This window comes from Rhinolophus hipposideros (assembly GCF_964194185.1).
Source record: "Rhinolophus hipposideros genome assembly, chromosome: 20".
Taxonomy (NCBI): domain Eukaryota; kingdom Metazoa; phylum Chordata; class Mammalia; order Chiroptera; family Rhinolophidae; genus Rhinolophus; species Rhinolophus hipposideros.
Window position 1 is genome coordinate 41969282 of NC_138066.1, and position 24728 is coordinate 41994009.

General features: G+C 37.5%; 1 protein-coding gene across 1 annotated transcript; it reads left to right on the top strand.

Moving 5' to 3' along the window:
• Nucleotides 1-360: 360 nt before the first annotated feature.
• PSMD12 (proteasome 26S subunit, non-ATPase 12) lies at nt 361-24042 on the top strand. The gene is made up of 11 exons (XM_081029617.1): nt 361-612; nt 8120-8179; nt 8266-8394; nt 11751-11858; nt 13207-13311; nt 16143-16292; nt 16388-16522; nt 17154-17266; nt 18547-18721; nt 20641-20718; nt 21586-24042. The coding sequence occupies exons 1-11, from the start codon at nt 505-507 to the stop codon at nt 21793-21795; spliced, it is 1371 nt and encodes a 456-aa protein (XP_080885743.1). The 5' UTR covers nt 361-504; the 3' UTR covers nt 21796-24042.
• Nucleotides 24043-24728: the final 686 nt, after the last annotated feature.

Below are 24728 nucleotides of genomic sequence, written 5' to 3' on the forward strand. Positions count from 1 at the left end.
ATCTTCGCTTAGGAGCTTTCAGAGATCCCACAGATTAAGCCACCGAGACTTTCAACCCGATGAAACCTTGCACTTTTTTCTTGAGGGCGTATTTCAGCTCCTATAGACAGGAGAAAACGAGATTTGAGAAAAGTTAAGCTACTTGCCCACGGCTCTGAGAAATCATAACATTTCAAAGCAGGGGAGTAATAATATAGAGGAAGGACTATTTATTTTATCATAGAAGTTTTTCTCACCGCAAACTTCAGGTGAAAAATCTGTCACCAAAGGCAAACTCGGACGTGGGCCCCGCCCCGCCCCTCGCCCCGCCCATGCCCCGCCCCTCGCCCCGCCCCCAGGACTGTCCGTGGCGCCGCCTGACTGGCGTCCAGCGCAGGGGACCTCGTGGGGTCCTTGGCGCGGCCTCCCGACGCACTGCCTGAGCCGGTGCGCAGGCGGCTTCCGGTGTGGGTGACGAGTGGTGGCCGAAGCAGGGAGACAGCAAGGGACGCTCAGGCAGGGACCATGGCGGACGGCGGCTCGGAGCGGGCTGATGGGCGCATCGTCAAGATGGAGGTGGACTACAGCGCCACGGTGGATCAGCGTCTGCCCGAGTGCGAGAAGCTGGCCAAGGTGAGGGGAGGCCGGCTGTCGGTTGGCGGGCGCCAGGGGCTGAGTCACGGCGCGGAGCCTGCTTAGGCCTCAGGGGGCCTGAGGGCTGGAGCGCGCCTCGCCGCGTTGCCGGCCCAGCCCGGGCTGAGCCTGCCTCAGCGGGACACGCCAGGTCGGCCTGACCGGGGCGGGCGACTCCGCAGGCGGGTGCGCTGGGGTGTGCCGCGTGCCGCGTTCCCCCCGGGACCGAGGGCACGGCCCCCCGCGGGAACGGGGGCCCGCTGGTCCTGTTGGCGTTTCCTGGGGTGCTCCTGACCGTGCACTGGAGTGTTTCCCCGGGGTGAAGGCCGCTGCAGCGTTCAGGTCAGAAGCGTTGGGGTCCGTGGCGCGGGCGGAATCACTTGGCGTCCGGTCGTTTGTGGTCCGCGGCGACGTGCCTGGCCTTGGCCAGGAGAAGGGGCCGGAGGGTGGTAGCACGAGGTGGTGAACACACAGTCCCTGTCCTCGAGGGGCTCGTGTGCTTGAGGAGCCCGCAAGTCGCGCGTGGGGGGGAGTCCAGGCCAGTGAACCAAGTGTCGCTAGAACGTGGGGAAGGACGCTGTCCATGCCGGCGCGTGGGCCAGGGAAGGTTTCACAGAGGAGCTGGTGTCGGCGTGGGGCCTCCAAGCCCGAGTGAGGTCGCTTGGGGAGGAGTCATTCCCGTGGCAGGAACCCCAGAAGTAAGACAGATACGCACCCCGGGGGACAATAACCTACTTAGAGGAGGTGGGGAGCAGTCATTGAGCCCAGTTGCTTATCGTCGCCCATAGAAGAGAAATTTTCCCTGATCCAAACACTTGTCATGCCCCCTGCTAGGTGTCAGGCAGCTTCGTGTCGCCTTTTACACATAAGGACACCAGGGTTCAGAGTTACGCGCCCCGCGGTAGTGAGTGATAGGGGGGGAGAAGGAGGGACTCAAAACGCGGTTTGCCGGGAGGGTGCGCGTGGTGGCTGAATCCGCTCCATCAGTTGCTCAGGATTATTCTCAGGCCTCCTTAAATTCCCGGTTCCGTCTCCAGCCGCAGACGTTTATCGCTGTTCACCTGAGATGCAGGAACTATCGGGGTTGTGAACTCCTAAGGAATTGACTACATAAATACATTAAAGCGTAATAAGTTCAGGGATCGGAGGGCCATCAAGTCATACTTCACATTTAGTTCTTGGAAACCTTGTGAATGCTTCCCTTTTTCCCAAAAAAAGAATTTCATGGGGCTTTACAAAAAAAAAAAAAAAACAAGGATGGGAAAAGATGATGAGATTGATATAACCTGTTTTTCTTAGGTTTAGTGCACTTGATGGAGGGGAGCCATAAATTCATCTCTGAGCTGTCTAGTGTAAAGAAACATCATCAATTATAGAAGGGTTAGAAAACTCAAATACCTACAGTGCCAGGCAGATAACAATAGCTGACATTTATTGAGTAGCTTCTGCAGTGCCAGGCACTCTTCTGAGAGCTTACATGGATTAACTCATCTGATCCTCATCTTAACCCTATGTGGTAGGTATTATTATTCTTATTTTAGAGACAACGGGCCAAGAGAAGGTGAGTTACATGCTCCGAGGTCATACAGCTGGTAAAATGATGGACCACGATGCAAACCCAGGCAGACTGATTCTAGATCTTGTGCTCACACCATGCTGTTCTGCCTAGTGAGCCACATGTGGTGAAACCCTGAACACCTGCCCGGGGAAGAGGGCAGTAACTCTTCACCTCTAGTTATTCTTTGCCAATTGAGAATGAAGGCCACGCCTCTTAAACTCTTCTATTTTGAAGGAGAAATCAAGAATATGGATTTTCATACGAAATGCCTCAATATTTAGAAACTGGACGCTAAACTGTTTTAAAATACTATTTGAGCCAATACCATGTAGATCAAATAAAACATACCTACAAGCCAAAGTCAGCCCCTGAACCACCACTTTGTAATTACTAGGATGATAGTGTCCATAAGGAAGAAACCATTTGCTTCAAGAAGTGCAACTATTCCTAGAACTGAGCCCTGGGAGAAAAAAAATCTTCCCATTAACTCATTTCTTCTGATAGCCTACTGTGTGCAAGACCTAGTCAGTGCTAGACATTGGGGAGGGGAGTATAAAAATAAATAGACAAAGATCTTGCCCTCAAATAGATTATAGGGCAGTAAGAAAAAAGTGTTTCACTGCTACAGTTGTTCTACTCCTGGCATTTATTTAGGACATATTTGTTATGTTCAAGACAGTTGGAAAGATTGGCAACTCAAATGCCAAATGCCTTTTTAGTTGTCAAATGGAACAGATCTGTTTAAAACAGGGAATGTTGGGCCTGTTTAAACTAAATAAAATTAAAGGCAATTGTATTCCTGATTTTTTTTTTTTTTTAAGCCAGTGTGCCAGTTGAACAAAATAAAGTGTAGGTGTGGTTTGCTTTTGTTATGGGACAGAGGGGGAAAAGGGCTGGGAGATGGTAGGTTATGTGTTTTTTATTTATACAGACCCACAGTTTTTAACTTTCGGATTAGATGTTTGTCTTACAGGCCTAGTTAACTTTTTAAAGGTATGTTTCTCTGTTTTGCTATTTATTCATCATTTTATATTATTTTCTAACCATTCTGCCAAACATAAATTCTGCCAAAGACTATACTCATTTAGCATTGCATTTCTACATTGGAATGTATGGAACACTTTAGTATACATTCTTTTTTTGAGCCCATCAATAAAACTAAAGAAAGTTTTATTATTTTTTTTTCCTTTCCTTTCTCTCCCCCCTTTTTTGGGGGGGCGGAAGGGGAACAGGACTTTATTGGGGAACAGTGTGTACTTCCAGGTGTTGTTTTTTTTTTTTCCAAATCAAGTTGTTGTCCTTTCAATCTTAGTTGTGGAGGATGCCGTTCAGCTTCAGGTTGTCCTTTCAATCTTAGTTGTGGAGGGCGCAGCTCAGCTCCAGGTCCAGTTGCCGTTTCTAGTTGCAGGGGGTGCAGGCCACCATCCCTTGAGGGACTCGAGGAATCGAACCGGCAACCTTGTGGTTGAGAGGATGCGCTCCAACCAACTGAGCCATCTGGGAGCTCAGCAGCAGCTCAGCTCAAGGTGCCTTGTTCAATCTTAGTTGCAGGGGGCGGAGCCCACCATCCCTTGCGGGACTTGAGGAGTTGAACCGGCAACCTTGTGGTTGAGAGCCCACTGGCCCATGTGGGAATCGAACCGGCAGCCTTCGAAGTTAAGAGAATGGAGCTCCAACCGCTTGAGCCACCGGACTGGCCCAGAAAGTTTTATTTTTATTTTACTTGTGAGAAAACTAAGGTTCAGGCAGCTTAAGTGGTTTATCCAAGGTTTACAGTAAATTCACATCAAGCTCAGGTCCTCTGGCAACAGAATAGTGTTCTGTTTACTACATGCCGCGACTTCTTTAAAAGACTCTCACTCTGTGTTTACTTTCCTGAAGACGCATTTTTTTATTCTTAATGTGAAGGACATTTGAAGTTAACAATTATATGTGCATAGTGACTTAATAAGAATATATCAGGTGAGAAAACCACATATAGCAGAAGCCTCCAAAAGGCAGGCTGAAGTGTAGACCTGGGTGGTAAAATTGCCAAATCTAGACCATTCAAATTTCCTACAGTTGTGACCTAGTACAAGTGTGCTTCTGTGTCCTAACACTCACCTAGCAAATAATAACTAACGTTTATTGTTGTGTAAGTTGTATATAATGTTAGCTATGATGATGACGATGTTTATACTATGTTCCAGACACACCTTCATATAGTTACTGCTTTAATCCTTATACCAAACCTGTGATGTAGAGACTGTTATTCTCATTTCACTGAAGATAAAATTGAGGGTCAGAGAGGTAAGTGTCTTGCCCAAGGTAACACTGTGGTAGAGCTGGGATTTAGACCCAAGCACTTTTTAACCATTACACTCTACTGCATCCGTGATGGGTATTTGAGGACCCTACCTCAGGTTAGTGAGATAATAAAAGTGATACTAGTTCTTCACAATGGTTATTCACCCTTGTATCAGGGAATTAAAAATTAATTTTATGAAGGCCTTTTCTGAACTGTAAAGCTGTAGTGTTTAACCGCTCTTAATACACAGAGGATTTCCCCTTTCTTTTTGATTATGGTATACTCGGCACATGGTTATTTGGGAACTTTTTACATTCTTAAATTGAATATATCCTTTGGTTCTCTTTCCCCTTCGTGTTTTTTCATTTAATTTGGTTACCTGAAGCCTCTTCTCAAGGTTAGTATTAAAAATAAAGTGAAATGCAAAACATTTTACTGATTGTTCACAGCTTGGACAAAAGACTCCTTTAAGAAATGGGTCATTTAAAAGTATTAGATTGGCATTAAATTTCAACTATTTGTAGTAACTTTGTATTGGCTTTTTCTTGTTTAGGATATTTAACTTAACAAATCATTAAAAGATTGGGTCCATTTAGGAGTTAAATGTCATAGATCCTCAATATGTATTGATGTTAAACTCCTTGGTCGATTATCTCATTTACTAGGATTATTTTAACGAGAAAAATGACTCATAAAAGGCACATGTTGTAACAAGTTGGTTTTGATAGCTCTGGCCGTCTTGAAAGGCAGCATTGAGGAAGTAGAATTTCACGAACTATGAGTAGATAGGAAAGGAAGGAGGAAGATATTTAACTATAGGCTTGAACATGGAAGACTGGGAGAAAAAAGTGGGATGATTAGAGAATTGGAGTTGTGTGTAATGAAGTTGATGGTCGTGTCCCTCAAATAGCACTGAATTGACAGCATGTAATTGTCGTATCCTACTTACTGAAACAGTAAGAAACAGAAATTGTAAGCCATTAAGATGGACTGAATAGTCCAGGGCAATGTCGATTTATTCAATATGCACTATGTACAAGTTGGTGCAAGAGAAACAGCAGTTAATTAAACAAGGTTCAGACCCAAAGGAGCTCTGAGACCACTTAGGAGGCAAGACATGCACGTGAATAACTATAGCACAGGTATAAAGGGATGTACCATAATATCTCCAGAAGCAACATTATGTGCTCGGCCAGGTGCAGACTGGGAGCTAGTAATACAATGGTGAACAGCATAGACACGGTCCTTCTCCTGCAGAGTGCATTCTAGTGAGATTACAAAGACAGTAAACATTAAAATAGAACGGAGTTTGGGGTCATTGCAAAGTAGAAAGTCACTGCACTTGAGTGTTAAAGAAGGAGGTGGTCAGTGAACTACTCTTTTAGAGAGCATTGTCTGAGAACACCTTTCTGAGTTGACAGTTGATGTTTCATTGATACCTGCATACAGACCGGAGCTTTAGAGCAGGGTGTGATTCCTTCAGATGTGGGGTTCAGTTCTTTAAAACCCATCCTTCAGAATTTGAATGACTTACAGTAAACTACCCTCTATTGATCACAGTCATGTGACTAATAGTAATTGCAAAAGGGACAGGAGGTAACATGAGTAAACAAATTATTTTGCATTTTAACTATTTTTGCACTACTTTTATTTTTGCCAAATAGTAACCATAACCAGTTATTTTGGTCGAAGCAAAGGTGTGATTTAAACTAACATGGTTTTTAGTTTAGTGAAGGAAACATTGGACCAGGAAGCAAGGGCCTGGGTTCAGGTTCTGTGGGTTTTGTGGCTGCGCTCTTTGGTCCTCAGCGTTTTTACTCTCTAAGGTACAGATTATTGGACTAAATAATGTCTAGCAGTCTTTCCAATTCTAAGATTCTTTGATATTTTATGATTTATTAGCCTCTAACTTGGGGGAATTTATAGGTTTGGTTTTTGTTCTTTTCCCCTGATGGTCATTGAGCCAGCATTTATCGTATATATGCACTATAGAGCTTTCAGAACTGAAACTCCCCTTTGCGTAGAAAACATTGTTAAAATATTATTAATCATGTGTTTCAGATTCAGTTAAGTAAGTTCAAACAGTGGCTTTACAGTATATATTCTATGATGCATTGAAAATTCATAGTTTAAAAGTATCTTGGAAAATATGGAAAATTTTGAAAAGTCCAAACCCTGTTTGTGCTCTTAATTCAAAGGTGTTTAATTAGTTTCTCTCATCAGTAAAAGAATGCTCTATGGATGTCGTTAAAATTTTTTTTTTCGTTTTATGGTTATAAAAACAATTTCTAAATACAATTCTCATCATCTTCAATTCATTCATTGTTACTAATACCAGTACTGTAAATGCAATTTTTGTGCTGTGGGTCGATTTTGCTTTTATCAAAGTTTGTGGTTCCTAATAGGATGGCTTATTTTAGTCTTGGTGTCTTATTTAGGTTTATATTATTTGAATTTTGTTATTCCCGTTCCTTAATATTCCCAGGGAGAATGTTTTGTTTTTGCATATGAGATAGAAATTATTATCAGTAGGCAAAAAGGGGTGTATTTCATTTGGATCAGTATCCGCTTAAGAACATGACTTTTGGTATAGCACGTGCGGGTGTCATTAGGTGGTCTTCCATTTCTTTTAAGCACCATTATTTATTTTTAAAGTCATTGAAAAAAACAGTGTTTCCTATCTTTTTACCATCAAATAACCTTTTTATTTCTCCTCAAAACTTCATTTAAAAATGTTATGATGAATTTTTAAAGAAATCATTTATTTTTCCCATTTTTATTCTTTTTTCCCCCCCTTCTTCCGCCTCACTCCCGTCACTCTGATTCAAGTTGTTCCTCAGTCTAGTTGTGTGGGACACAGCTCCCTGGCCCATGCTGGTATTATGAGCCTTGCTCTCCCCCTGGCTGAGGCAGTCGGTCGCCAGTTGTCATTCGGCCTCATGGCAGCTCTCTGGCCACTATCCACTCATGGTGGCACATGGTAGCCCACGGCAGCACATGCCAACCTCCAGCTGCTCAGGGCAGCCCAGCTCCAGGGAGAGCTGTTCACAATCTTAGCTGTAGCGGGTGCAGCTCACTGGCCCATGTGGGAATTGAGCCAGCGACCTCAGCTTTAGGAGCACAGCACTCCAACCACTTGAGCCACTGGGCCAGCCCCTCATTTTTATTCTTTAGAGACACGTGACTGCCAGTTAGGAGTCTGTTTAGAACAAGATAAACAGGTGTGACCACACTTGATAAATTAGAATCCAAAACAAAGACTTGATGTTTTTCTCAGATGTTAAATCATTGTTCCACATTCAGTTTCCTTTAGGTATTTTGAAATGTTAAAAACAGCTTGTAGGCCCCAAGTTGGAAATCACTGGCTTATCTAATCCACTGGGGAAGCAAGCACTGTTATAAAAAACGCAAACGTTGTTATGGGGGTGGTCCTATTCCTCAAATAGGCCATTGATTTTTTTTTTCTTTTCTGTGTCAGTCATGTCTCATTTTATTTATTTATTTATTTATTTATTTATTTATTTTAATTTATTAGTTTCAGGTGTACAAGACAAGGTAATACTTAGACGTTCATCATTTAAGTAATGTCTCATTTTAGACTAGTTATTTGGTTATGTGTTGGTGGTGATGTTTTCATTGTTCATTTTAATCTTTTGTTTTAGGAAGGAAGACTCCAAGAAGTCATTGAAACCCTACTCTCTTTGGAAAAACAGACCCGAACTGTGAGTAGAGTACAGTGAAAACTGTAGTTACCAATAATTTCATTTAATATGGTTCCATTAACTTTTAACATATTTTCATTTTACAGGCTTCTGATATGGTGTCTACATCCCGTATCTTAGTTGCAGTAGTGAAGATGTGCTATGAGGCTAAAGAATGGGATTTACTTAATGAAAATATCATGCTTTTGTCAAAAAGACGGAGTCAGTTAAAGCAAGTAAGTTCAGTTTTCTAAAAGCACTTTTAGAATATCTTTCCTGAATCAGTTTTTTTTTTTTTAATTTTTAAAAAATCTTTTTGTTGGGGAATAGTGTGTTTCTCTAGGGCCCATCAGCTCCAAATTGCCCTTCAATCTAGTTGTGGAGGGCGCAGCTTAGCTCCAAGTATAGTCGCTGTTTTCAATCTTTAGTTGCAAGGGGTGCAGCCCACCATCCCATGTAAGAATTGGACTGGCAACCTTGTTGAGAGCTCACGCTCTAACCAACTGAGCCATCCGGAAGCTCAGCAGCAGCTCGTTTTCTTCAATGTAGTTGTGGAGGGCGCAGCTCACCGGCCCATATGGGAATTGAACCCGCAACCCTGTTGTTCAGAGCTCACGCTCTAACCAAGTGAGCCATCTGGCCACCCCTGAATCAGTTTTAAATCTGTTAAATCAACATAACGGTTTAGAGAGTTACGAAATTCTGTCCATATTCTCAACTGCTTTTATTTTTGTTTTTTTCTTCTAGTCTATATATTTGCATATTTTTATAAAATTGTAGTGAGAGCTCTATTTCCATGTTGCTCCATATCTTCGTGTTTATTTTAAATGGTTGTGTTATAATCCACTAAGTTGATAATCTGTAACTTACTTAATCATATGTCTTTTATCAAACATTTAATATTAAACTTATTTTTGAGGCCATTTCAGATATTTTGACCACTCGTTTTGTTTAAAGATTATGTACTTTCTCTTTGGGTGTTTTTGTGGAGCTGAATTTTCTTCACTACTTCCATGTTCTGCTTGAGATATATTTAAATGGTCCTCTGTAGAAGTAGCTTCCACTTTTTACATTTATATTTCATATTTAAAATGCTGTTCCCGGAGTAGTTTCTGGGTTTTTATTTTTTGCTTTCAAATGATAAAGGTAATGACATTGCAAATTGGGTAGTAGTGGAACCAAAAACAGAAATAATAGGGTTCTTCCCTATATAATAGGGTCCAAATCCCTTATTTTATTAGTCGGCTGCTAGAATGAGCTTAGTGAGTTAAATTATTTTTTGCCAAAAAACAAAGTTATTGTAATAGTTTTTCTTCTTTTTTTAGATAAGCTTACATGCATAAAAATTCATTGTTAAAAATTAACATAGATTTAATTGAGGCAATTAGTACATGTGAATGTAAAATTTACTTAAATATGCCTTTTAAGTGCTATGGTTTGAGAAACCATCACAGAGTGATTGAAAGACCAACATAGATAAACCATTATCTTCCTCTGATTTACTAAGAGACTTGGTTTGTATGGGACAATTTTAAAAGGTTTACTTAATTAGAAATTCTGGGGCAAACTGGCTTAAACTAAACAAAAATATGTGTTTTATATAGTATTAATATAGTTCAAAGCATGTATCCTCAACTACAAATTTGATTTCAAAGTGTCACAAAATTTCAGAGCTATTAGAAGGGACTATTTAACTGTTACTTTTCTGTTGGAGAAACTGAAGTTTATATTTGAGGCTCTTGAAATGTGAAGAAACGTGCGAGTAACCTATAGTTTAGTACAGAATATAAATCACAAGTAATCACAGTACATCTTTAACAAGTGTCCCAAGATTGATTTTAAAAATTACTTGGACACATACACATGTGTGCACGTGTAGCAATATATAATAAGTGACATAGACTAGTGAAAGGTACTAAGAGATGTAAAAGGAGGAGGAGAAGAAAGTTTTTGACTAGGTTTATTAGGGAAGACTTGGAGAAAGGAGTGTGCGTCAGTCTCCCAGCTGGCAGGTGACATAACCAGAACTGGAACGAGGACGGCTCTTTTTGCTATAACATGTCTTCATAGCTGTGGAAGGTGCCTAGGGACTCAAAATTGTCTCTTTCCTTTTCTTGTAATTACTTTTTATCCAAAACTTTTCCTTTTTAGGAAGACAAGTAAAACTTAGAAAGTAATGTTCCTTAAAATAACCTTTTTTAAATTGCTTAATGGTTTCAATTCACTGTCTGTCACTTGAGCACAGGGCAGAAGCCTCACTCCATCCTAACTTCCCCAGTGACTTACAGTGTTCAGTTATCATTAGAATCTTGATTGTTTGGTTTTTGCTTTTACCGCATCTGATTTCTGTTCATGTATTTTTGCACAGTAGAATTACCAAGTTGTATTCCCTTCTAGAAATCATTATTAAACTTAGTTTTAGAGGGATCATATGTTTTGTGAGATACTAGGTGTCCCAGAGCCTTGCACTTCTTGAAAGAGTTATACTTTACAATAAAACCTTGCTTTCTGCAACCCTTGGGTCTCCGAGCAGCAGAATTTTCAGATCATTAAAAGTCTAACCTGGGCTACATGAACATTAAATGTTTTTGCAAGATATACCATGGGATTTTTTTCAGTTTTATTGCGGTATAATTGACAGCAAGATATTCTGTTTACTTTTCTATAATAAAATAATATTAGTATAATTTAACATTTTCTTGATGACAAAGAGTCCTAATTATTATTATCAATGATTATGATATGCTGTTTGGAATGTAGATTAGGAATTGACAAACTATGAGCCATGGACCAAAACTCACCTGCCACCTTTGTAAATAAGTTTTTGGAACATACTGTCTGTGGCAGCTGTGGAGTCACAAAGGTAGACGGAGACCCTATGACCCACAAACTCTCAAATGTTGACTCTGTAAATATCAACAAAAATTTACAGAGAAGGTTTGCTGACCCCTGACCTAGATCATAGAATGTTAGAGCTGGAGGAAATACAATCCAACCTCCTGATACCTGTGAGGAAACTGGACGTGCTTTTCTGTGTCACGTTTAATGAGATGAGTATGGGTGACTGGCTCCCCTCCCCACCAGATGATGGAACTGCTGTACCTTCTTCTGCTGTACCACTGACTTTTTTTCTTCAGTCACAATATCTGCTGGTCATTGCTGTACTCTTCCTATAGCCATTTTTTAACTCAGGTTTTCTCTTTTCTTGTTTTTTTAAACTTTTTGTTTGTTGCCATTTCGTCCATGCCTTTCTGCTTGGCTACAAAAAAGCTAGCTAGCAAGCCTTTTAATAGACATTACTAGACATGCCTCTTCTACCTTCCCTTTTGCATAATTAGTTCACCAGTTGTGCTGGGGAGGTGTACAGTCTTTGCACTTGAGGGTTTCCTAACCTTTATGAATTTGTTATTGGGTAGTCAGTACTTCTCAGCCATCAGGGAGATGTTAATGTTCTTTGATGTTCTTTTATAGGCGTTTCAGTGTGTGGTTACTTGGGAATACCACATTTGACTAGAGCACGTCCATCAATAACATGCTTTCTTTTCCTGTCTGAGAAATGAATTTTACTTATGAATGGTTTCTGTTATTTTAGGCTGTTGCAAAAATGGTTCAACAATGCTGTACTTATGTTGAGGAAATCACAGACCTTCCAATCAAACTTCGATTAATTGATACTCTACGAATGGTTACAGAAGGAAAGGTGAGTTGTCTATTGGCATAACTTATAGTGTTAAGTGCTTTCTTACCTGTAGTCAGAGATACTTACATATTTAGACATTTTATATTAGTATGTAAAATAAGGTTAACTGTTTACCCTGACCTACATCTGTTTGAAAAAAATCTATGTTTGGGATAGCTAAGTTTTCACTCTAGTACTTAAATTACTAGAGTATTTGCATTGTAAGATTATTTTTCAAAATTTCACTGTCTTTCCAGAAATTATTTGTATTTCTTTTGATGCTCCCTCCCCCCAATGTCATGTTTCTCCAAAAAGGGCAAGTATGAAATGGTGACTATGGTAGCTATGTTTCTTTCTAGATAAATTTTTGTGGTTTGAAACCCAAACTTAGCTTATATTTAACTTTTTGTCTCTTTAACTGTCAATTCAGTAAATGTTAGTTTCTGTATTGTGCTAGGTCCAAAATAAGCAAGACACTCATCTTTACCTCAAAGATCAGTCATAGAAATCATTGCTGTGTTGTGTGTGCCGTTAGCTCTCTATAGCACGGAAGTAGGGACTGACTGGTTAAGGTGCTGGGGAACCCTCAAAGAGTTGGTGTAGGCTGAGATGGCTTTTTAAGAATGAGTGGAAATTCTACAGGGCTGAAGGGAGGGAGAAGGGCATTTTAGACATAGGGGAAATTACATATAAAGATATCAAAGTGAGGAAAACATAGTACATTTAGGAAACTGCAAGTAGTTTATTATTGGAGACTAAGGTTTTGGGGTGGAATGGGGAAAAGAGGGAGCTGCAGAGCAAAAGCTAAACAGGTAATTAAGCCTAAGCATGAAAATTAGCTCGCTAGGCTTTATATAATTATATTTTTAGTATCTAATCTGTTGGAAATTATAAATCCACTAATAGTACATGTAACTACAAAAATGCTAAAAACTTTAATACTTAGCAAGATCAGATATTTTCAGAAAGCAGCCTTGTACTTAAAGATGAATCAAAATTAGTATTGGTTGAATTGTAGCTATTTGACGGCATATCCTCTTTGTAAAGTGTGTTGTTCTTCAAATAATAAATTCTTATAAAGGCACTTTCCATTTTCTGTGGTCCTGTTAGTGTTAAACACAGTGATTTCATATTTCAATTCTCAAAGCTGCAAAATACAGGTAAAGTTTTATAGAGACATTTTCTTAAAAATTAATGTGATTGTGAAGTATAAAATGTCACACAGCTCTGTTTATATGTGGGGGATAAAGTGCACATAACTCCAGGAGAAATACTTATACCTAGTTTGAATGAGAGTGCAGTTCGGTCTTTAAATTTTACCGCATTTCGTTAAGAATTTTGATAATAATAAGGCTTCTCGAATTTGTAGATTTATGTTGAAATTGAGCGTGCTCGACTGACTAAGACATTAGCAACCATCAAAGAGCAAAGTGGTGACGTCAAAGAGGCAGCCTCCATTTTACAAGAGCTACAGGTAAGATGCTGCATTTCAGAAAGCGTAAAACTTTTGTCATTAGTATTAGCCGGAATAGCTTGTTTTGGCACCTTAAAACTTTTTTCTAAATCACCAAGGTTAAGAGTGAGTTCAATAGAGTGTGAGGTTATTCAAGCAGCTGGAAATAGGGTAATTATGGTCCCAAATAAATATAACAGCTAAAGAAGTTTTGAAGAAAAATTAGGATCAACAAATTAGTCTTGATGCTGCGCTTGTTATTTATTTGCCTTCTCTTTAGAATTTAAATAAAATCAGTAACTCATGTGCTATGTACTTATGCCTTAGGAATTTGCTATTAATCGTTGGCTTTGTTCTTAATGGTTATTTGAGTGGTGGTCATTTCTTAATGACTATTAGATAGATGGTTTAACAAAAAGAATTGCATCATAATTTGCCATGTTTCAGGACAATTTTTAAGAGATCTTAAAATGAGACAACAAAGAGCTAAAGAAATCTGAGAAAAACCACATAGATTCTCTCATCAGAAAAATGTACCTGAACTGTGCTCAAAATTTGGCTAATAATTTTAGCCCATCAAGGGCTGCCCATTAAGTTAAATTGATTTTTTTTAATTTTCAATCATGTACCTTGTCCATGTTAGCTAAAGGAAGGGAAAAAATAATACTAGAAGGCTCTTCTATGCTGTGCATTATCATTGTTTGTTGTTGTTTTTTAAATTGGGGGAGAGTTTTTATTTAAATTGGGAAAAACAATTACATTGTTTTTCCAGGACCCATCAGCTCCAAGTCATGTCGCTGTTTTCAATCTAGTTGTGGGGGTTTCAGCTCAGCTCCAAGTCAAGTCATTGTTCTCAGTCTAGTTGTGGAGGGCGCAGCTCACTGGCCCATGTGGGATTCGAACTGGCATTCTTGGTGTTAAGAGCACTGCACCCTAACCAACTGAGTCAACCGGCCGTCCTGTTTTTTTTTTAACCATGTCCTATGTTCTGAATATACTTTATCTTATTCAATGTTTGCACACAGCACTATTTTTATGCCCATTTCTCAAACAGGGAAACTGAGACTCAAAAGTTAACTAACTTGCCTAAAGTTGTTACTGTGCAGTGATCGAATTTAGATTTATACTAATTCTGATTGGCTTCAGACTCCTTTTTCTTTTTAATTAAAAGGTTTAATTTTGTTTTTTTTAGAGCAGTTTTAGGTTCACAGCAAAATTGAGTGGAAAGTACAGAGTCCTCATGTACCCTCTGCCCCCACACACTGTCACCCTCCTCCACTATTAACATACTGCACCAGAGTGGTACATTAGTTACAATAGATGAACTGATGTTGTAACATCATGATCACCCAAAGTCCCTAGTTTACAATAAGGCTCACTCTTGGTGGTGTACATTCTGTGGGTTTGGACAAATGTACCATGACATGTGTCCACCATTGTGGTATCATACAGAGTAGCCACACTGCCTTAAAAATCATCTGTGCTCTGCCTGTTTGTCTTTCCTTCTCCTGACCGCCTCGCAACCACTGATCTTTTTATTGTCTCCATACTTTTACCTTCAACTGTTTTTCAGCTACAATGATTATATGCTCATAATTCAACATTGCCTATGAAATATTCTTGCGAGAAAAATTAATCTCAATTATATAAAGAGTCAGGTGTATAATATAAGATCCAGTCTTATATCATATATCATATATCATATTATGTTATATAAGACCTGGTCTTATTTTAATATTTAATTTAATATAATATATTAATTTTTGCTCCAAAAGATGCATTAGAGCTGATGGTCTGGCTAGGTCTTATTTTTGGGGAAACACATTAGTAGCTTTTTATGATACGTAGAAGATGAAATCAGCCCAGATAGTCTTCAACACATAAATGGATAAACTGTGGTTCCTCCGTACAGTGGAATGCTACTTAGCAATAAAAACGAATGAATTATTAATATACACAACTTGAATGAGTCTTGCTATTTCAAAGCATTATGCTGAGTGAGCCAAGACAGTCTCAAAAGGTTATATACTATGTTTGAATTCTTTTTTTTTCCAGTTACAGTTAACATTCAGTATTATATAAGTTTTCAGATGTACAGCATAGTAGTTAGACATTTATATAATTTATGCAGTGATCCCCCTGATTAGTCTAGTACCCACCTGGCATTATACATATTGTTGTTGCAACATTATCGATATATTACCTATGCTTTACTTTACATCCCCAGACTATTTTGTAAGTAGCAATTTATACTTCTTCACCCCTTCACTTTTTTCACCAGGCTTCTCAATCCCCTCCCCTCTGACAACCATCAGTTTGTTCTCTGTATCTATGAATCTGTTTCTGGGGTTTTTTTTGTTCATTTATTTTGTTCTTTATATTCCACATATAAGTGATACGGTATTTGTCTTTCTCAGTCTGGCTTATTTCACTGAGCATAATGCCCTTTAGGTCCATCCATGTTGTATGTTTGACATTTTTGCAAAGACACATCTGTAGTGACATAGAATAGATTGTTGCTTGTTGGGTTATGAATGAGGGAGGCATGTGGCTGTAAGGAGTAGCATGAGGGAGATTTTTGTGGTGATATAGCTATCATATCTTGATTGTGATGGTGGTTACACAAATCTATAAAATATGTTAAAATTCATAGAACTTTACACTGAAAGAAAAAATTCATTTTACTGTATAATAATTTGTTTAATTATAATTTCTTGGAGGAAACTAGCTTTTTCTATCTTCATCAGCATTCTCCCAATATGCATGAAAGTTGTATATCAAGGGTGAATATTCTAATGTGTATTTAGTTTTGTTGCAACCTAAAAATATTATAAACTAATGTACTCTGGTAGGTGGAAACCTATGGGTCAATGGAAAAGAAAGAGCGAGTGGAGTTTATCTTGGAGCAAATGAGGCTCTGCCTAGCTGTGAAGGATTACATTCGTACACAGATCATCAGCAAGAAAATTAACACCAAATTTTTCCAGGAAGAAAATACAGAGGTAAGTATATCTCTTACTATAAATTTACTTTAAAAGTGTTTTGGGGTGGGGGAAACCTCATAAACACCAATTTATTTTGTCAATGTTTTTTTCAGAAATTAAAGTTGAAATACTATAACTTAATGATTCAGCTGGATCAACATGAGGGTTCCTATTTGTCTATTTGTAAACACTACAGAGCAATATATGATACTCCCTGTATACAGGCAGAAAGTGAAAAGTGGCAACAGGTAAGAATATGTATTCTTTCACTTGACATTGATGCTTATTTGGAACAATTTGCATTTTTTCTTTTTGAAATAATTTGAACATCAGTAATTCTGTGCAATTTTATGATGCTGCTTTGTATTCAATGTGTTGATAATTCAGTTTATCCTGATTCAGACGAATTGTGATAATACTGCAAATTATCACGTTGGAAGAAATGTAGGCTTACTATTTAAAATACGTATAGCAAGTCACCTAACAAAGGTTACAGATAAAGACCTAATATTACTTTGGAAAATTATTTTACAAAAATTATTTTAAACAGCTTATATGTGTAGAGGCTGTCGAATATGTGTATTCCACATTTATGCTGTTGACTTGTTATAAGAACTTTTTCTTTTATAAATTTGTTAACAAATGTCAGCCTAGGTAGTAATTCAGATTAGCAAAGATTTACTGTAATAATTTTATGAAAACTAAGTATTAATATTACCGAAAGACACTATATAAAGAGCAAACTGGTAAAAAAAAGTTTTCCTTCAAAGATTTTTGAGTACGATATTAAAAATGAATATATTCAATTATTCCATGATTTTTCAGTTCTTGCCAAAGTTTCCATTACATATAATCTGTTGTGTTGCACAACTTTTTTAGGCTCTGAAAAGTGTTGTCCTCTATGTTATCTTGGCTCCTTTTGATAATGAACAGTCAGACTTGGTTCACCGAATAAGTGGTGACAAGAAGTTAGAAGAAATTCCTAAATATAAGTAAGTACTTTTATAATTAGTTTAGTATATCTTAGTAGAAGCACCATTTTGAAAGAACATTGGTTAACCTAAATATAGTCTTCTTAGTTTGTTGCTGATAGATTGTATTAGAGAATAAAACTGGAGATAATAAAGTGGTGAAATGTATTTTCGTACTGCATTAGAAATTAATGTGATGAGATTATTACACATATTTTAAGTCACTTATCAAGTAGAAGTTTTATTTCAAGCAATTTTAGCAGCTTTTGGTTAAGTAACCGTTTGATAAAGTCTTATCGTTGATAGTTTGGGGCTTTGTGATTTTCAGAAGTACATACTTCTGTATATCTATTATATAAAACAGGCATACACTTCATCATAAGCACAATGGGCTTTTATTTATTTTTTTCTTTAAATATTTATTTGGGAGAGGAGATACCACATTTCTACTCAATTAAGAGAAGTATTTTTAACAGTACCGAGATCTTTTATTTTTTTACACTTACCATGCCATGAATTCAAAGGGAATGAGTTCAAGCAGCTCAAGGTTCTCACAAAGTGTGGCTTTCTGGGTGGGGCAGGCTGGCGTTTCAGTTGAACCCAGGTACCTTTCTCTTTGGCTTCGTTTTTTGATCATTTTCCTTCGCATGTTTCAGGAAGCCATCTTCGCTCTTAGAGCTCTTAACGTGCTCAATACGTACATTAATTCTTTTGGCAAGAATCTTGCCCTTAACTTACTTGTTTACAACAATTCCAGCCACATCCTGGATAACACTGTAGACCCTTCTAGTTTTGCCATGGTAACATTCGTGGGCCATCATTCCTTTTGAACGGTGCCCATTCCCTTGATGTCTACAATACCACCTTTCTTATCTATTCATGTGTATGTGGCCAAAGGAACAACTCCATGTTTCTTAAAGGCCTGGAAGACATATAGCAGTGCCTCTCCTTGTCCCTTTAGTGTTGGTCTTTTTTGGCGAATTACTGGAAGATGGTGGTCCTAGCCGAAAAGCTGTTTTTTTAAGTTATTTGTCTTATATCTGTTTCATTAAAGTTTATAGTAATTAGTCCAGAAATTGGCAAATACAATATAGGAAAGAGCAGAATGTTAAGTATAGAAATGCTCTATTCAGAATTACTGTGGGGAAAAAATGGTAATAAAATTGGTAACAATAATTAACTTGGTTCTTATTCTACAAATAAAAATTTATAAAAAACAGTATTGATATTTAAAACTTGCCATTATATTAGATGAAAGTGATTTTACAGATTGGGAATATTAAGTTCTATACAATTTACAGGGATCTTTTAAAGCTTTTTACCACAATGGAGTTGATGCGTTGGTCCACACTTGTTGAAGACTATGGAATGGAATTAAGAAAAGGTTCTCTTGAGAGTCCTGCAACTGATGTTTTTGGTTACACAGAAGAAGGTGAAAAAAGGTGGAAAGACTTGAAGAACAGAGTTGTTGAACATGTAAGAATCTGGCATGGTAGAAATGACAATTTAGAAGTAAAGTTTGGCAAATTTGAGCATTAACTTTTATTTTTTAAGTTTGATGATCAAATTTTTTTGGATGTATGTCTTTAATTCTTCACTTTACGGTTGTGGGTTTTTTCCTGTGCCCAGTGTGGTAGTGAAGTAAGTTTGTTGTTTAGATGTTTATTGTATATTTTCCAAAGCACATCAAAATTTATCACATCCTACTTATCTTCCTCCCCACCGCACATTTTTGGCTTTTTCAGAAAAGATAACTGTGTTAGTCTGCTTTATTTTGAGAGGACCTCTCAAGAATCCAAAATTTCATAGCATACAAACCAGAAAGAATGTCTTAAGAATGTGAGGGAGGGAGGGAGGGATTGATGGATGGATGGATAGATAGGGATGTGTTTTCTGTATGATTCTCACTTGGTAGTTTTGGAAATAGGTAACATTAAACCATTGATCTTCTTGGTGTGACTACAAATTGAATTACGTCAACATTCATTCACACAACAAACACATTTGTTGTGAGCCTTCTATGTGCCAGACATTGTACAAAGTGCTGGGACATGGTCGCTACCTTACAAAAGCTTAAAAATAAAACATAAGGAAGATGCATTTATAAATAAAAATATTATAGTACAAGTATATAGAGAGTAGAGGGGAGCATAAGGAGGGAATTGATTGGTTCTACCTAGAAGAATGGTCAGCCTAGATTCGTAGGAATTGACGTGGGAGGTAAGATTTGTAAGAAGAGTACAGTTAACAGGGAGACAAAGGAGAGCAGTCCCTTGAGGCAGACAGGATCATCTGAGCAAGGACGCGGAGACACAAACCAGCAGGGGAACTTGGGGACCTCCAAGAAAAGGAAGGGCTCAGTGAGAAAGGAAGTTGAAGTTGTAGAAAGGGTCTGGATCATAACAAAGTTTGCACCCAGTAGTGAAAACTTCCCAACCCAGAGGATAAAAACTAGGTTTGTGTTTTACAAAGACTCCTCTGAGAGTAAGTCCTTGGAGAATGGATTTGGACAGAGAAACAAGACGAGGAGACTATTTCAGTGAGGGGCTATATGAGTTTGAATTAAGGCACTAGCTAAGGTACCGAAGAGGAATGGACAGAATGGAATTATCTTAAGGCAGAAAATCCATAGAATTTGGTCACTGATTGAATTTAAGGATGAAGGAAAAGGTGGGGTCTAGAATGATTCTCATGCTTCCTGAGAGGTTGGAGTTGCCATCGACTGTGACAGATGAAAGGAGGTGCAGCTTCTTCAAAGATGAGTTCACTTTTCTCCCCACTGTCCTCCATGTTTCCTTGCGAGTGCTACTCTGTTAATAACAATAAGAATAATAAACAGGAGTCTACTTTAGAACCATTTCCAGTGAAAAGTAGGGAATTTAATTTCTAGTTATCTTGATGTAATTATAATGGTAGTAAAGTGATGTTTTGAGATCCCAATTTTTTAAAATTTCAACCTTTTAAACATTTGTGTCATAATTAGAAAAGCTTAACCTTAGATTCGTGCATTTAGCAAAAATATTTTAGTACAGTTATATTTTTAAATCACTAATTTATGTAAGATAAGCCTGCATTTAGCAAAAATATTTTAGTACAGTTATATTTTTAAATCACTAATTTATGTAAGATAAGCCTGTATTTTGACTATATATTTTAAAAGAGTTGTGGAGACTACTCAGAATAACTTAACAAATAACTGCAGAAACCAAAATATCTAAATATTTAGTTTTGTTACTGAAGTTTAGAACTAGCATTCTTCCAGTGGTGGGTTATAGAAAAACTAAAAGCTCTGAGTCTGACATTTTAACTAAACTTATTTGGATATGAAAACAAATGGACCTTTAGCTTTAGTGACAACTATTGCATGTCCTCCCTGCCCTCTCTCCTCTCCCCAGAATATTAGAATAATGGCCAAGTATTATACGAGGATAACAATGAAGAGGATGGCACAACTTCTGGATCTATCTGTTGATGTAAGTAGTAAACGTTGTTTGTTATTTGTAGCCATTCATTTTCAATATCAATCAACTTATAAAAATCAAGTGAGAAAATCAATTTTGTTCTATTGTTTAATTTTAAGCTTAGGTGATAGTTTCCCCAAGCTATCTTAAGTATCAAAAAATAGCCTGAATATTGGTTTATAGTTACATGAATAATATTCATATTAGTAAAATCTTCACTTAAATATGTTAGTTTTCCATTGATTAATTTGAAGTCCAAGGTATATAGTCTAATAAATCTGCCTAGGTTCCCAAAAGTGAATGAATGGTAAAAATAAGAGCTGTGAAGGACACTTGACTGCAGTTCACCTGAAAAGATCCCACGACGTGCCTTTCAGGAGGAAGCATTGTAGAACAGAGTAGATCAAGTTGCTCTTGGCAGTAGGCTCTTTCCCAGCACCAGCGGGGTTACCTTTGCAGGGAGGCAAATCAGACTCAACCCTGACTCTGAGTGACAGATTCACTTCATTCCCTAGACTCTCGGTCAACTAAGTTCATTATTACAGGAAATCAGCAGTTGCTAACTATTAATAATGAATTGTAGCCCTGCATTTTTTTTTTAATTGTGGAATATTGGGGAACTGTGTTTTTCCAGGCCCCATCAGCTCCGTGTCAAGTCTTTTTCAATCTAGTGGGGGCGGGGGGGTGGCAGCTCACTGGCCCACGTGGGAATCAAACCAGCAACCTTGGTGTTATGAGCACTGTGCTCTAACCACTGAGCAAACCAGCTGCCCAGTCCTGCATGTTCTTGGGTGAAGAGTTTAGAAAGTGCTTTCCTTAGATATTGTTTATTGTCTATAATTACCCGGTCTTAATCCAATTTGTCTTTCTCTCTTGCAGGAGTCAGAGGCTTTTCTCTCGAATCTAGTAGTTAACAAGACCATCTTTGCTAAAGTAGACAGGTTGGCAGGAATTATCAACTTCCAGAGACCCAAGGATCCAAATAATTTATTAAATGACTGGTCTCAGAAACTGAACTCATTGATGTCTCTAGTTAACAAAACTACACATCTCATAGCTAAAGAGGAGATGATACATAATCTACAATAAAAGTCTCGATGCCCTTAATGCTTTTAGAAAAGTTAAAATTGGAAGTCATTTAAAAAAAAGGACTGTTATGGTGTATATGTTGGGGTTGTTGTTTTTCCTATTCTCAGCTCCTTTGTCTAAAATTTAAAAGATAAGTGAATATGTTTGGGGTACCTATCAACCTTTCAGCTCCCTGTTTTTATTGTTAACTTTGCGTTTGCAGTTGGTACAAAAATACAATACGTTTTTATTGTCTGAGTACTCAAAAAATTGTGTCATAACTTACCCAAATATTTTTCTATGATTTGAAAACTTGTTAGCTATTATTTGTTTTCATTCGGCTTACAACCATAATTACAATAAAAGCAGTATATGCACGTTTATTTTCTATGGTTACCTGTGTTTCTGAACATTTTACGGGGTAGTGATTTAAGTGTTTCTTAAATAAGTTCTGTTGTAAAGCTATGAATTATTTTGTAGAATTTAAAAAGGAACATAAATAAGAACATTTGGGATAGAGTTGTGATCTGTGAAGAATTTGTGTTTTAGTATTGTGGCAGAAAGTCTCTAGACTGAGGGTGTAGAGCTGTCTGGTAGACTATAGACCTTTTTTTTTTTTGAGTCAAACTTGTTTTATCACAGTAGCTTATTTTCACCCCTTTTCCTTGGTTTGACCAGTTGTTGAACAAAATCAAGTAACATCGTGTTGACACAATTTAACACACAAAGTCATTTTTATAAGACTTTGTGGCCGTAACTTTTAGGTCTAATTAAATCATTAATGCTCCAAATTCATTATCTCTATAGGAACTTTAGTTCCTTCATTTGAACACTGGAAAACAACTTAAAATGCTTTTTAAATGACCCCCCAAAAAACTTCAGGCCACCCTCTTAGCAAATGGTATATAGTATTAACATTTTTTACAGAATTAAAAGTAGTTTTACTGTCTGAAGAAATGTCTGAGATCAATTAACGAGCAAATTTTGGAATTTTTTAAAAATTTGATTTATTTCAGAGAAAATAGAAAAATGAAACAATGTTAGACGGTTATTTAAAATGATGTTTAAATGAAGAAAGTATGAGTTCTGCTTTTTTAAAAATACAAATGCAAAGAGGGGAAAAACATTCTGGAAACAGCATTTCTCATAATTCATTTTCCATGTAATGGTCACTAAATTGTCCTATTTCATGATCCCATGGCTGAGGACAATTGTGGGACCTCCGCTATTTATGCTGAGTCATTGTGAATAATAATATAGTATTAATCTAATTTTATTCTTTAGAAATTTAATGTATTGGTCACATTAATAACATCAACATCTGCCATCACTTATCTTTAAAAACTAACCAAAAATATGTGAAGTTCAGAAACTTCAGAAGTTCACACTAGCGGTAAGCATGGTTTTAATTTTCTTTTGAATGAAAAGGATAGAAAATAAAATTATTTTGCATTGTTAATTTGTAAATCAAGTTGGAGCTAATGCAAATCTAGTTTCTCATTAAGTTCATCTTTCTAGGGATACATTCCCTTTGTATTTGCCAAACCTAGACTATTTGGCCAAATACGTTGCTATAAAGACTTCAAATGTTCCTCCTTGGTCTTTATTTAACATGCTAACCCTCAACTAAGCTCTTTGTGTATTCTGGTTTGGTGCCACTTGTAACTATGTCCCAGTGACCCAGTCCCACTTGACTTGATTAACTGCTCATCCATTTCTTTGTCCAAGCAAATTTAAGAGTTATTACCAATTTCTTAGTGTTACAAAGAAAAATCCATTAGCCTAGGGCAGTAAAATGCGATTTTTTTTTTTTAAACCTAAAATCCTGTTTTACATTTCAGACCTAAAGCTGGCATTTGTGAAAAGGATAGAACCACTTTATTTTAAATATGGAAAAGATAATAGTTGACTCATCATTTTCATTAGATTACTAACCAGCAGGAGAGGTGATAAGCCTCTGGGGTTTTCTGGTTTTTTTAAACGAAACACCTTTTATCCTTCTATTTCTATATAATTTATGTTTTTATTTTAGAGTTCAATAGCTATTTCTGTAATTATCCTCAATTTCCATGTGCTTACTGAATTATTGAAAAACTCATTTTTAAAATTCATACTGCTCCATTTTATCTCTTACAAGTGTTAAATGTTTATGATAAAAGTACATATTTTTTAAATTGTTTTCAGCTCCTGGATATAGCTGCAATAAAAGCACTAACTTGTGGGTATTTAAAAAAAACCTGGAGAATAAACTCATACTTTAAAAGATTACTTCTCTTTTCAATTCTCTTACTGTTTAAAACAAAAAGCTATAGATAATTTTCATTTTTCTTTCAAAATCATGTTACCTGTCTAAAACCTGTTTTTAATCGGCGGGAAAACATTTTGCACGTTTGTTTCAAATGTCAACTCGTTGGCTTTTTCCCCTGAATTCTTTCTGATTTGGGGTTGGTGACAGGCCATGCCTCCTTGTACTCTTGACCAGTGGTTGTCCAACTCAGCACACATCAGAATCACATACAGGGCTTGTGACAACAGATTGCAGGACCCCACCCCGGAGCTTCTGATACATTAGTTCTTGGGTGGGGCCCAAGAATTGTCATTTCTAACAAGTCGTCTGGTGATGCGAGTGCAGCCAATCCGTGGACTACACTTTGAGAACGACTCTTCTTGACCCCATTTGGAGTAAGCGCTAGAAAAGAACTATGTTAGGTTTTTAAAATATTTTTCTGGGAAAAACTACTGAGTGAACATGGACTTCAGTAAAGTTAGTTGTGCTACTTCATGATGCCTGTCCAGCGCCTTTGTTTTTGAGGCTAATGATTCGAAAGTCTGCTTTTATTATGTTTCCTGACATGTAGAGAAAAGTTCTCGCTTTTTCAGTAGCTATAAAACAATGTCCCTACCTTGAGGCTTATACTGATTATACTATGTTGAGAAAACTGAATGACATCTCT